The 13,338-nt window shown below is 35.3% G+C and overlaps 1 protein-coding gene across 1 annotated transcript in view; it reads left to right on the top strand.

Annotated features, from left to right (window-relative positions):
- TASP1 (taspase 1) overlaps positions 1-13,338 on the top strand; it is a 266,491-nt gene that overhangs the window by 171,014 nt on the left and 82,139 nt on the right. The window contains exon 12 of the mRNA XM_017869316.1: positions 1,397-1,507. Within this exon, the coding sequence (XP_017724805.1) occupies positions 1,397-1,507 (111 nt within the window). The remainder of the gene's footprint in view (positions 1-1,396; positions 1,508-13,338) is intronic.

Genomic DNA, 13,338 nt, shown 5'->3' with positions numbered 1-13,338 from the left:
CTTTCTTTTTTAGAAGTCTCATTCTTGTCCCCCAGGCTTGAGTACAATGGCTTGATCTCCGCTCACTGCAAATTCCGCCTCCTGGGTTCCAATGATTCTCCTCTCCCTCTCAAGTAACTGGGATTAAGGTACCTGCCACCATGCCCAGCTAATTTTTGTATTTTTTAGTAGAGATGGGGTTTCACCATGTTGGCCAGGCTGGTCTCGAACTCCTGACCTCAGGTGATCCACCCACCTTGGCCTCCCAAAGTGCTGGGATTACAGGCGTGAGCCACCGCACCTGGCCTATGTGCCACATTTTCTTTATCCAGTCTATCATTGATGGACATTTGGGTTGGTTCCAAGTCTTTGCTATTGTGAAGAGTGCTGCAGTAAACATACATGTTCATGTGTCTTTACAGTAGAATGATTTATAATCCTTGGAATATATACCCAGTAATGGGATTGCTGGGTCAAATGGTATTTTCAGTTCTAGATCCTTGAAGAATCGCCACACTGTCTTCCATAATGGCTGAACTAGTTTACAGTCCCACCAACAGTGTACAAGTGTTCCTATTTCTCCACGTCCTCTCCAGCATCTGTTGTTTCCTGACCATTTAATGATCGCATTTCTAACTGGTGTGAGATGGTATCTCATTGTGGTTTTGATTTGAATTTCTCTGACGACCAGTGATGATGAGCATTTTTTCGTGTTTGTTGGCTGCATAAATGTCTTCTTTTGAGAAGTGTCTGTTCATATCCTTTGGCCACTTTTGATGGGGTTGTTTTTTTCTTGTAAATTTGTTTAAGTTCTTTGCAGATTCTGGATATTAGCCCTTTGTCAGATGGATAGCTTGCAAACATTTTCTCCCATTCTGTAGGTTGCCTGTTTAGTCTGACGGTAGTTTCTTTTGCTGTGCAGAAGCTCTTTAGTTTAATTAGATCCCATTTGTCAATTTTGGCTTTTGTTGCCATTGCTTTTGGTGTTTTAGGCATGAAGTCTTTGCCCATGCCTGTGTCCTGAAAAATTCACACTTTTATGAACTGATGGTATTTGTGGCAATGAATATATATCAAAAAGTACCAATGTGGTTTAACAATTACGCATAATATTTTTTAGGGGGATTTTTTTTTTAGTGCCTAACACCAGTCATAACACATATTAGTTAAACAGAGAACTATGTATAATATTAATTTGTGTTGGTTTGTTTTGATTGATAAACTTTGTGTTTAGTTTCTGCTGAATCTCTTTACTAAAATTATCAGATTGCTCATGGAAGTCATTTCATCCCTCACTGAATTATTTTCCCAGCTAACTACTCTCTTAAATGATGCATAAGGATATTCTAATGCTATGGAAATAAGCAGGGTGTTCGGTGCTGCTTTTCCTCAACTGTTGGTTTCTTTGGATTTCTAGGATGTGGAGAGCATCTTGTGCGCACCATACTGGCTAGAGAATGTTCACATGCTTTACAAGCTGAAGATGCTCACCAAGCCCTGTTGGAGACTATGCAAAACAAGTTTATCAGTAAGTATAACGTTAAGAAGATTACATTCTTCCAAATATAGATTATTTCACTGCTATAAGCACTATGAGTCAGGTACTCCATTTGTATTTCTAGACCTACCTCTAGAACCTAGCAAAGAGAAGGACCCACAGTTAATACTGATTGTGAAAAGAAATTCTACAACAATAATACACCATGAAATCTTTCCTATAACTAGGTTAATCCCCAAGTTGTAAGACACTGACAAGGCTCATGGTGATATATAGTAAAATAAATACATAACCATATGTTAATATGTTAATAAGAATTTCCCAGTGGCAAAATATGAGCTGAGAAGTGAGTCATGAATAGGCATTTAAGGTCTATCTCTAGTGATTTTTCAGAAAAAGGTTGATTATATTCATGTACTATCTCCTCAAATACATTAGAATCAGACTTAGGTTTTATTGTTATTTTGTTTTAACAATTACCATTGTTGAATGCTGTTTTAAAAGAAAACCAAATTCTTCGGCTTAATAGCATATGCGATTTACATAATTGTTATGAGTTATTAGATGCATTCTCAGAATGTTAATGAGAAGGTATAGTAAGAGTAGAAAACTAGATGCTCATCAAAAGTTCACTACCTAGAAAGATCTCTGTAACTAAAACTATAAAACACCGATGAAACGAAATTGAAGAGGACACCAAAAAATGGAAAAATACTTCATGTTTATGGATTGGAAGAATCAATATTGTTAAAATGTCCATACTACCAAAAGCAATCTAAAGATTCAGGGCAATACCTATCAAAATACAAATGATGTTCTTCTGAAATAGAAAAAGCAACCCTAAAATGTATGTGGACTCACAAAAGACCCAGAATAGCCAAAGCTGCCCTAAGCAAAAAGAACAAAATGGGAGGAATCACATTATATAACTTCAGATTATATTACAGTAACCAAAATGGCATGGGACTGGCATAAAAGCACACATAGACCAATAGAACAGAGTATAGAACCCAGAAACAAATCCACACACCTGCTGTGAACTCACGTTCCACAAAGGTATCAAGAACATACTCTCTGGAAAACTCTCTTCAACAAATGGCACTGGGAAAACTGGATATCCATATGCAGAAGAATGAAACTAGACTCCCATCTCTCACCATATACAAAAATCAAATCAAAACGGACTAAAGACTTAAATCTAAGACCCCAAACTATGAAACTACTACAAGAAAACATTGGGGAAAATCTCTAGGACATTAGTCTTGGCAAAATTTCTTGCCTACAAGCGCAGGCAACCAAAGCAAAAATGGACAGAAGAGATTATATCAAGTTAAAAAGCTTCTCCATAGCAAAGGAAACATCAACAAAGTGAAGCGACAACCCACAGAATGGGAGAAGATATTTGCAAACTATCCATCTGACAAGGGATTAATAACCAGAATATATGAGGAGCTCAAACAACCCTATAGGAAAACATCTAATAATCTGATCAATAAATGGGCAAAAGATTTGAATAGACATTTCTCAAATGAAGACATAAAAATTGCAAACAGGCATATGAAAAAGCACTCTACATTATTGCTCATCAGAGAAATGCAAATCAAAACTAAATGAGATGTTAATTACAAACAGGCATATGAAAAAGTGCTCAAATTATTGCTCATCAGAGAAATGCAAATCACAAGTACAATGATATGTTATCTCACCCCAGTTAAAATGGCTTATATCCAAAAGGCAGGCAATAACAAACTCTGGTGAAGATGCAGAGAAAAGAGAACCCTGGTACACTGTTGGTGGGAGTGTAAATTAGTACAACCACTGTGGAGAACAGATTGGAGGTTCCTCAAAAAACTGAAAATAGAGCTACCATGTGATCCAGCAATCCCACTGCTATGTATATCCCCAGAAGAAGGGAAGCAGTATATTGAAGAGATATTTGCACTCCCATGTTTGTTGCAGCAGTGTTCATGATAGCCAAAATTTGGAAGCAACGTAAGTGTCCAGCAGATGAATGAATAAAGAAAATGCGGCACATATACACAATGGAGTACTATGCAGCCATAAAAAAGAATGAGATCTTGTCATTTGCAACAACATGGATGGAACTGGGAGAGATCATTATGTTAAGTGAAATAATCCAGGCACAGAGGGACAAACATCACATGTTCTCACTTATTTGTAGGATCTAAAAATCAAAACAATTGAACTCATGGACATAGAAAGTAGAAGGATGATTACTAGAGGCTGGAGAAGGTAGTGGAGGACTTGGCGGGAGGTGGGGATGCTTAACAGGTACAAAAAATAAAAAGAAAGAATGAATAAGACCTACTATTTGATAGCACAGCAGGGTGACTATAGCCAATAATAACTTAATTATACATTTTAAAATAACTAAAAGAGTGTAATTGGATCATCTGAAACACAAAGGACAAATGCTTGAGGGGGTGGATACCCTGTAGTCGATGGTGTGATTATTTCACATTGCATTCCTGTATCAAAACATCTCATATACCTCATAAATATATATACCTACTATGTACCCACAAAATTAAAATTAAAAAATAAAAACATTCAGTTCCTAGAAACCCTGTGATGGATGTATAATTATGGCACGTGGTAACTTTATGGTTGTTGAGAATGATCCCAAGTACTTTACTGAGTCTAAAACTACAGATTAGCTAGTTCTACTTCTCCAAGTTTGGGTTTATGCTAAGGAGTTCCTGAACTCTGCTCTGTTCTGTTGCTTTGTATAACTCCATAAAACCGTTCATGGAGCTGACCTGCAGTATTTCATCTTGCCACTGGGATCCATTACCTAATACATACTGAGCCATATCTTAGAAATTCCAGACTCATGGAAAGGAGCAAGAAATGTCAGAGCTTACCTAATTGACCCTGTTCCTTTAATGGCTGAAACTTAGTTTGCAAGAGTTCAGTGACTTCCCAAAGTCATCTTGTTAGCCAGTGGGTGTTTGTTGTGCAAGAACACACTGCCTTTTATTTAAAAAATAAAAAATGTAAAATGGTATGAAATACAGAAGAACAGTGTTCTGGGAGTCAAGACAGTTGTTTCCACTCTCAACTTTGTGTCTGTCTCATTGGTTAAACAAGTTGCTTCAGCAGTTTTGTTAAGAATAAAAACAAAAATGTTAGATAAGAGGCAGTTTCTAAATGCTTTTGCCATGCTAAGCTCTATGTTGTCTCTTCTGGATTCAGCACATAAATGTGAAATTCTTTTCAGGCAGATAATTTGGAAATGGGATTGAAAAAGGAAAATTTTCAGGAACTATTTAGGAAGCACGGATGATATTTACAAGGTGAATGGAAGGAAATAAATTGAATTTACCAGAGGACTAGACTAGAAGCAAGGAGGTTGAGTTTTTTTCTCTTTTTAACACACTGATGGTGTAATTAGTTGTCTGTTTTAGGACAAATCTCTTTATTCTTAATTTCCTCATATGTAAAGGGAGGGGGCAGATACAGATGGTTCCTAAAATTCCTTCCAGCCCCCAAATTGTATTTGATCCTTGGTTTAGTTCACAAGCCAAACTAAACTACTTGTATGAAGAATAGTTGTAGGCTGGGTGCCATGGCCTGTAATCCTAGCACTTTGGGAGACTGAGAGAGGCAGGTGGATCACATGAGGTCAAGGAGTTTGAGAGCAGCCTGGCCAACGTGGTGAAACGTTGTCTTTACTAAAAATACAAATATTAGCCAGGTGTGGTGGCCAGCGCCTATAATCCCAGCTACTTGGGAGGCTGAGGCAGGAGAAGTCTCATTGAACCTGGGAGGCGGAGATTGCAGTGAGCCAAGATCGTGCCACTGCACTTTCAGGCTGGCAACAGAGCAAAACTATGTCTCAAAAAAAAAAAAAAAAAAAAAAAAAAAAAAAAAAAAAAAAAAGAATAGTTGTAAGTCAAATTAGCCATTAAATGAAATTGTAAATAAAAAATTAATGGTGGATCACCCCCCCCCCCCCCCCCCCCCCCCAAGTTTTTATTTTGAAATGATTTGGTTTGAAATCCTTTCAGCGCGATGATGGAGGTAAGCTAGCAACCACTTTGTTAGTTTTGTGGAAACCATAATATTCTTCCCTTTTGCTTCCTTTGCTTTTTCTTTTTTAAAGAAGATTTGTATAAATAATATATCTAGGGATTCTCATTACAATGCATATGTAGAAAAATTGTATATGATAATTAAGTTCAATAACCCCTTTTCATTCATTCTGAGTCTCATTTCTCCTGCCAGAAAGAACCACTGCTAACAGATTGGTATGTATATTTATGGCTTTCCCTCACTCCTTTCCTGCCATCCTCCCTTTTCTTTTTGTCTTCCATCATTTTAAACAATTATATAGAAGAGATTTTTAGTGTATTGTTTTGCAGTATGCTTTCCACTTACCATAGCTTAATGCTCTTAATATATCAGTGTGTATATAGCTTGATAGTCAAATATTTCATGGTTCCGTTAATTTATTCATTCCTCTACTGAAAGAGATTTGTCTGTAATTTTCATCTGTATCATTTTACTGCATATGAATGCTTACTTCTGTATATTCTTTTAACTAAACTTTTTATATGATTTCATTTTCTCTCTTTTTTAGCATATCAGTTATGCATTTTTAGTGGTTGCTCTAGAGTTTGGAATATATATTTACAATTAACCTAAGTTCACTTTTTTTTGGTAAACATTTAAGGGGTACAAGTGCAGTTTTGCTATATGAATGTATTGTGTAGTGGTGAAGTCTTGGCTTTCAGTGTAACGGTCACCTGAATAATGTACATTGTACCCATTACATAATTTCTCATCCCTCATTCCTCCCCAACTCTCCCACCCTTTTGAGTCTCCAGTGTCTACTATTCCACACTCCATGTCCATGTGTACACATTATTTAGCTCCCACTTATAAGTGAGAACATTTGGTATTTGACTTCCTGTTTGTAAGTTATTTCAGTTAAGATATTGGCCTCTAGCTCTATCCATGTTGCTTCAGAAGACATGATTTCATTCTTTTTTGTGGCTGAATAGTATTCCTGTGTGTGTGTGTGTCTGTGTCTGTGTGTGTGTGTGTGTGTGTGTGTGTATATGTATGTATATCATATTTTCTTTAGTCTTCTGTTGATGGACACTTCAGTTGATTCTATATCTTTGCTATTGTGAATAGTGCTGTGGTAAACATGCGAATGCAGTTTTTTGTATAATAATTTTCCTTGAGTGGACACCTATTAGGTTGGTGCAAAAATAATTGCGGTTCCAGACTGAATTTTAAATCATTGTAACTAGGCTCAACCATGATTACTTGTGGGTCTAATAATTTGCCTTTATGTATTTTTCCTAAAGTAGCCAATAACTTACTAAAATAAAGATTTTTTTCTCTTATTGCAATTTGAAACAAACTCTGCAACCATCTTAAATGTAGGGTTTGTTAAAATCTATTTTTGATAAACAAGACTTTAATGTCATAGACTGAATGGAGGAAAATTGAAAGGCATTTCAGAGATTGAAATGTTTTTGTTTCCACTTGCGTTACCTTATGCCAAGATCAGCGCTTTGGTTTGACTTAATATTGGAAGTATGAAAGAGAATAACCAATCTGTACATTTCTTTAAAAACCACTCTTCATGTAACATACAAAACTCATACAAATGGGTACCTTAATAATACTTCATGCTAACCAGCTGATTATAGATGGAATGCTTAGTAAAGTGGGGGAAGAAATAAGTAGTTTCCTTTTTAGTTGTTCTTGTTAAAAGATTACACATATATACCCATATAAAACCTCTTTCAGTGATTCAGATGTGACTTTTCCTCTTCATGGTTATTTTTAAACCAACTTGGTTTTGTGAATTATTCCTTTTGATGCAAACCTTGGCTGCATGTATGGTATGTGAACTGTGGGGCAGCATTATAGATTCCTGCTCGCTACTTAATGACTAATATCACAGTACTTTTTTTTAGCTAGCTTCTGTTTATTACTAAATATAATGATTGATAAAATGTTATCTGTGAAAATGACTTCTTTTTTTTTCTTTGAATTTCTGAACTAAGCTACTAGTCTTGTAAACCTACAATCTTTGTGACTATTGTTGGAAAATTCCATGTGGAGTATAGTATTATGATTTTAAAAGTGATTTTGGTCTATATTTTACTTCATTCTTTTGGGGAGATGTTCTTACACTGTCATTGACATCAGAGGTTCACTGTCAGTTGTAGAGTGCTGTTGAAAATTGAGATGGAGTCCCCTCTTATGCTTTTCTGCCAAATAGAGAAGTTATGTTCAATTAATGTTTTCTTTTATGTGAACATTAGCTCTCATAGGAAGAACAAAAGTACATTGTCATTACACATTTAGCCTCTGAGATCATCATTTCATAAATTTCTTAGTAATTTAGAATATTTAAAAAATATAATGTTCTCTTTTCCAGGGCATTTTGTTTTATAAGACTTTGTCTCGTATTTGATATGCATATTTCTTTTTTTCAAACACTAAAATCTTTTTTCTTTGTAGCTATCTGGGGCTTGAGGGACTCCTAAGAAAATTTATTCTTTTTTGTCTATTAGAAAAATCAAAGTTGTTTCTTCTTCACTGTTACAAATGCTGTGATATTTAGCTGGTTATACTCACATGTCCAAACTGCAAAATAAGGAAAATATAAGTTAAGCATCCCTCTTCGGGCATTATTTGCCACTAATTCTTGGGCCCTAGGCTTTATATTTTCAGAATTTTATTTGTCTTTTTATTTAACAATTATTGATTGACAGCTATGCATGTATAAGATACTTTGCTGGTTACTATGAGAGAGTCACAGATACATGAAACAGCCTTGCTGTCAAAAAAAAACTTGCATTCTAGGGGAAGAGAAAAAAACAAATGCATGTAAATAAAATATAAGGTGAATAAGCACTGTACTATTTTATTTAAGCATGTACTATTTATGTTTCTATTTAACCCCTCTTGATTTATTCTATATTTACTTGTTATTATTGTCTGTCTCCCTTAAGCAGGGCATAAACGCTAGGAGAGCAGAGATTTTGACTATTGTTTTTAACCCTCTTGCTAGGAAAAGAGTATCCTTTGAAGGGGATAGAAAAGAGAGGAAGAATGAGGGAAGAGAAAGGGACACTTGTGATTTGGAAGCCAGAGATAGAAGGAATTTTTTTTCCCCCATAACTGAAAGGATTCCAATGTATTTAGAGTTGTAAATAAATATGCAGAAAAAACTTTTGGGGTTAGGCATTAAGAGGGTGCCAGTCAACTCTGAAGTTTGTGTAGTGGCAGGGTAAGAAAAGAACTCTGCTGAGCAGCTGGGAAAGAGAGAGGATCAGAAATGATGAAGAAGGGGACAAGTTAGATGGTTTAGACTCCAAATCATCTTGTCAACAGGTGACCGACATCCACCACCTTTGCTTCTAAAACGTGTACAAGTTAGTACACAGATGTATACCTTGCATTTTATCTTATTTTTTGTTTAATTAGAGTACAGATTACAGAGGGTCACAAAGTTGCAAAATAAATCATTTTTCTTTCCTTGTGATATAAGATACATATGTATAATTCCAGAATGGTTTTAAGTGTATAGAAGTTTTATGAAATGTATAGAATGCATTAAGTGAGTAGGTGGATTGGGAATAAAAGGACAAAGAAAAGATGGGAAATGTCTATAAGGATATCAGTCACTTAGAAAATGAATGTGGTTTTGTAAAAGCCTTCAAGAATATTAGGAAGCTCGTGGTAGAACTGAATGCCTTTTGCTTACCCCTTTCTAGGGTGTTGTTATGGAAAGCTCTGAAATACCTCTCAGAGTGTCCCCCCCACCCCTTTTTAAATTGAGGCATAAGAAATAATTCATTTAAAGCAAGATGCAGAAAGCTTGTGTAGGAATGTCAGGAGGTTGAAAAATAGGAAGAGTGATTAGAGAGATAATACTCAGTGGAATTATTGAAGGTAATAGACATTTGAGACGTTTTTCATTTGGATAGAATGAATGATTAAAAATCCCATTTAGAAACCAAGGCAGGCAGATCATTTGAGGTCAGGAGTTCAAGACCAGCCTGGCCAACATGGCAAAACCCCGTCTCTACTAAAAATACAAAAATTAGCCAGGCGTGGTGTCAGGTGCCTGTAGTCCCAGCTACTTGGGAGGCTGAGGCAGGAGAACGGCTTGAACCCAGGAAGCAGAGGTTGCAGTGAGCCAAGATCATGCCGCTACATTCTAGCTTCGGCAACAGAGCAAGATACCGTCTCAAAAAAAATAAAAATAAATAAATAAAAAAGAGACATTTATTGACCTGGACAACTGTCATTTGAAAATAAATAGTTCATCTGCGTGTTATATTGAGTTAACGCCTGAATTTGACTTTTTCAGTACATGTTGATTCTGAGAAACAACCATCACAATTTCCAAAGAACCCAGAAATTACCTTCTTTGACTCGTGGATGCATTTTTATCTTGGGATGATACTGAATCAGTGTGTGTGGAAAGTTCAATTATTTTCTCTTCTTCCTTTCTTCTTACAAATATGAAAAAGAGAAAAAAATTACTGCATTGAATTACTAACAGTATTGATCAGCAGCAGAGTAATAAGATGGACTTAGGAATCAGTGGAAGTGGGTAGCTGGCAGCAAGAGAATAACTTCTTTTGATTTTGGACTCTCAAAATGGAAGTTGGTTTTTTCCCTGTGGCTGAGGTTTCCTGTTTGCAAGAAAGCCTTCTAGAACCTGGAAGTTTTGTACATTTTGTATATTTGGAGCTTTTTAAGTAGCAGAGATGATTGTATCAACCACAGATATGTTTTTCACCCAGGCCTTTGGGGAACCAAACCAAAAAGCCATTTAAAATAGCTACTAAATTTTGATAACTGGAAATAATTTGGTAACATTATTTGGTTGGAAAGCAAATAATAAGCATAGTACTAACAAGGGCAAAACAAAAAACCAAACTTCCAAACTCTGTAAACAATCTCACGTTATGTTAAAAAGGACTATTGTTTTGTTACTGCTTTATTTGATTTTAAAAGTGGCCAGTTTGGGGGACCAAGGATGTGATTATAAAGGTTGGTGCAATCCCACCATTGGGAGCTGCTGAACTATTCACAATTGGTACTTTATTGAGTTTTATGTTAAAAGATGTTTATGAAGTATTGGGATGTAATTAAAACCATGCAAGGAATTTGTTTCATCTCATGCAAAAAAAACAAAAAAACAAAAAAACAAAAAAACACACACACACGCAAAGCAAAAAACAAAAATTCTTGTTTCCATATTAGCAAATTTTTTTTCTCCTAAGGATACTTATTAGGTGATCAAAAAGCTTTTTGTCTGTTCCTTTAGTTTGTGAGCATTTGGGGAAAACCACTAATATTAGTTACAGTAAACTCAAAGCACATAATTACAATGTTGCAAGAAGCAAAGGGAAATTAAATCATATGATGCTGAAGGTTGAGTTGCACAGTATATTGACTTATTAGTCTGAACAGGGCCTAAGCTACATTTAGTGGATTAGGTGAATAAATAAATCCATAATTATTGTAATGCCTATAACATAATTTAGGATTATTTTTATAGTTGTGAAGTTCCTTCCCCTTATTATAATCTCACTTTTTAAAAGCTATCAGATATTTGAAAATAACTATGACTCGTGGATGCATTTTTATCTTGGGATGATACTGAATCAGTGTGTGTGGAAAGTTCAATTATTTTTCTCTTCTTCCTTTCTTCTTACAAATATGAAAAAGAGAAAAAAATTACTGCATTGAATTACTAACAGTATTGATCAGCAGCAGAGTAATAAGATGGACTTAGGAATCAGTGGAAGTGGGTAGCTGGCAGCAAGAGAATAACTTCTTTTGATTTTGGACTCTCAAAATGGAAGTTGGTTTTTTCCCTGTGGCTGAGGTTTCCTGTTTGCAAGAAAGCCTTCTAGAACCTGGAAGTTTTGTACATTTTGTATATTTGGAGCTTTTAAGTAGCAGAGATGATTGTATCAACCACAGATATGTTTTCACCCAGGCCTTTGGGGAACCAAACCAAAAGCCATTTAAAATAGCTACTAAATTTTGATAACTGGAAATAATTTGGTAACATTATTTGGTTGGAAAGCAAATAATAAGCATAGTACTAACAAGGGCAAAACAAAAAACCAAACTTCCAAACTCTGTAAACAATCTCACGTTATGTTAAAAGGACTATTGTTTTGTTACTGCTTTATTTGATTTTAAAAGTGGCCAGTTTGGGGACCAAGGATGTGATTATAAAGGTTGGTGCAATCCCACCATTGGGAGCTGCTGAACTATTCACAATTGGTACTTTATTGAGTTTTATGTTAAAAGATGTTTATGAAGTATTGGGATGTAATTAAAACCATGCAAGGAATTTGTTTCATCTCATGCAAAAAAAACAAAAAAACAAAAAAACAAAAAAACACACACACACGCAAAGCAAAAAACAAAATTCTTGTTTCCATATTAGCAAATTTTTTTTCTCCTAAGGATACTTATTAGGTGATCAAAAGCTTTTGTCTGTTCCTTTAGTTTGTGAGCATTTGGGGAAAACCACTAATATTAGTTACAGTAAACTCAAAGCACATAATTACAATGTTGCAAGAAGCAAAGGGAAATTAAATCATATGATGCTGAAGGTTGAGTTGCACAGTATATTGACTTATTAGTCTGAACAGGGCCTAAGCTACATTTAGTGGATTAGGTGAATAAATAAATCCATAATTATTGTAATGCCTATAACATAATTTAGGATTATTTTATAGTTGTGAAGTTCCTTCCCCTTATTATAATCTCACTTTTAAAAGCTATCAGATATTTGAAAATAACTATGACTTTTGAGCCTGTGAAAACCACACATTCATGAGGGAAGAATGAAGTGTATTAAACAATGTTATTCTTAACCTTTTATGAATGTGGTAAAACCCAGTCCATTCATTAGCATCAACGGGGCAGCTTATGCAGAGTGCTTCTCAAATAGTCTACCTGAGGCATAACGACATTGGTGATTTTCTGGTATTTTACCACACTTCTGAGTTGATTTTTAGTTTCAAATTGGATAAGCTCAGAGTGTCTTTGTTTGTTTTAAGTAGGAAGATTTCTAGTCATTTAAATGACTTAAACAAAATCAAGTAGCAGGCTTCATTTGAATTTGTGATTAGGAATTCTGTAATTGTATTTGTTAGGAAAATTTTCAATGTGTTTGCTGTAAATGTGTGTATGTGGTTTTGTTTTTTGTTTTTTGTTTTTGTTTTTGTTTTTTGAGATGGAGTTTTGCTTTTGTTGCTAGACTGGAGTGCAATGGTGCAACCTCCGCCTCCTGGGTTGGAGCGATTCTCCTGCCTCAGCCTCTGGAGTACCTCGAATTACAGGTGCCTACCACCACGTCTGGCTAACTTTTTGTATTTTTAGTAGAGATGAGGTTTCACCATGTTGGCCAGACTGGTCTCGAACTCCTGACCTCAGGTGATCCACCCATCTTGACCTCCCAAAGTGCTAGGATTACAGTCATGAGCCACTGCGCCTGGCCATGTGTATGTGTTTTTAGGGCACCTTTTTTAAAAAAGGTCAAGAATAATCCTGTTTGTCTTCCTTCCCTTCTTTTTCTTTTTTTCTTGTAAAATATGTACAGTATTCCAAAGAACTTCTTATATTCCGTAATATTTAGAGACAATTGTGCAAAATAAATGACTCTGTTATTAATATAGAAGCCAATATTTAAAGAATCCAACCAAAGTACCAATTGACTGACCACCAGTACTATAGGTAAAAATTAGCTCCTTTGGTCAAATAATTATGAAACAGTGACACTTTAAACAAAATAATTTGGGAGTAATTAGTTTTTTTTTTTTTTTTTTTAAGGA

This window comes from Rhinopithecus bieti, unplaced genomic scaffold (assembly GCF_001698545.2).
Source record: "Rhinopithecus bieti isolate Rb0 unplaced genomic scaffold, ASM169854v2 scaffold_8, whole genome shotgun sequence".
NCBI lineage: Eukaryota > Metazoa > Chordata > Mammalia > Primates > Cercopithecidae > Rhinopithecus > Rhinopithecus bieti.
This window is presented reverse-complemented; position numbering and strand designations above follow the sequence as displayed.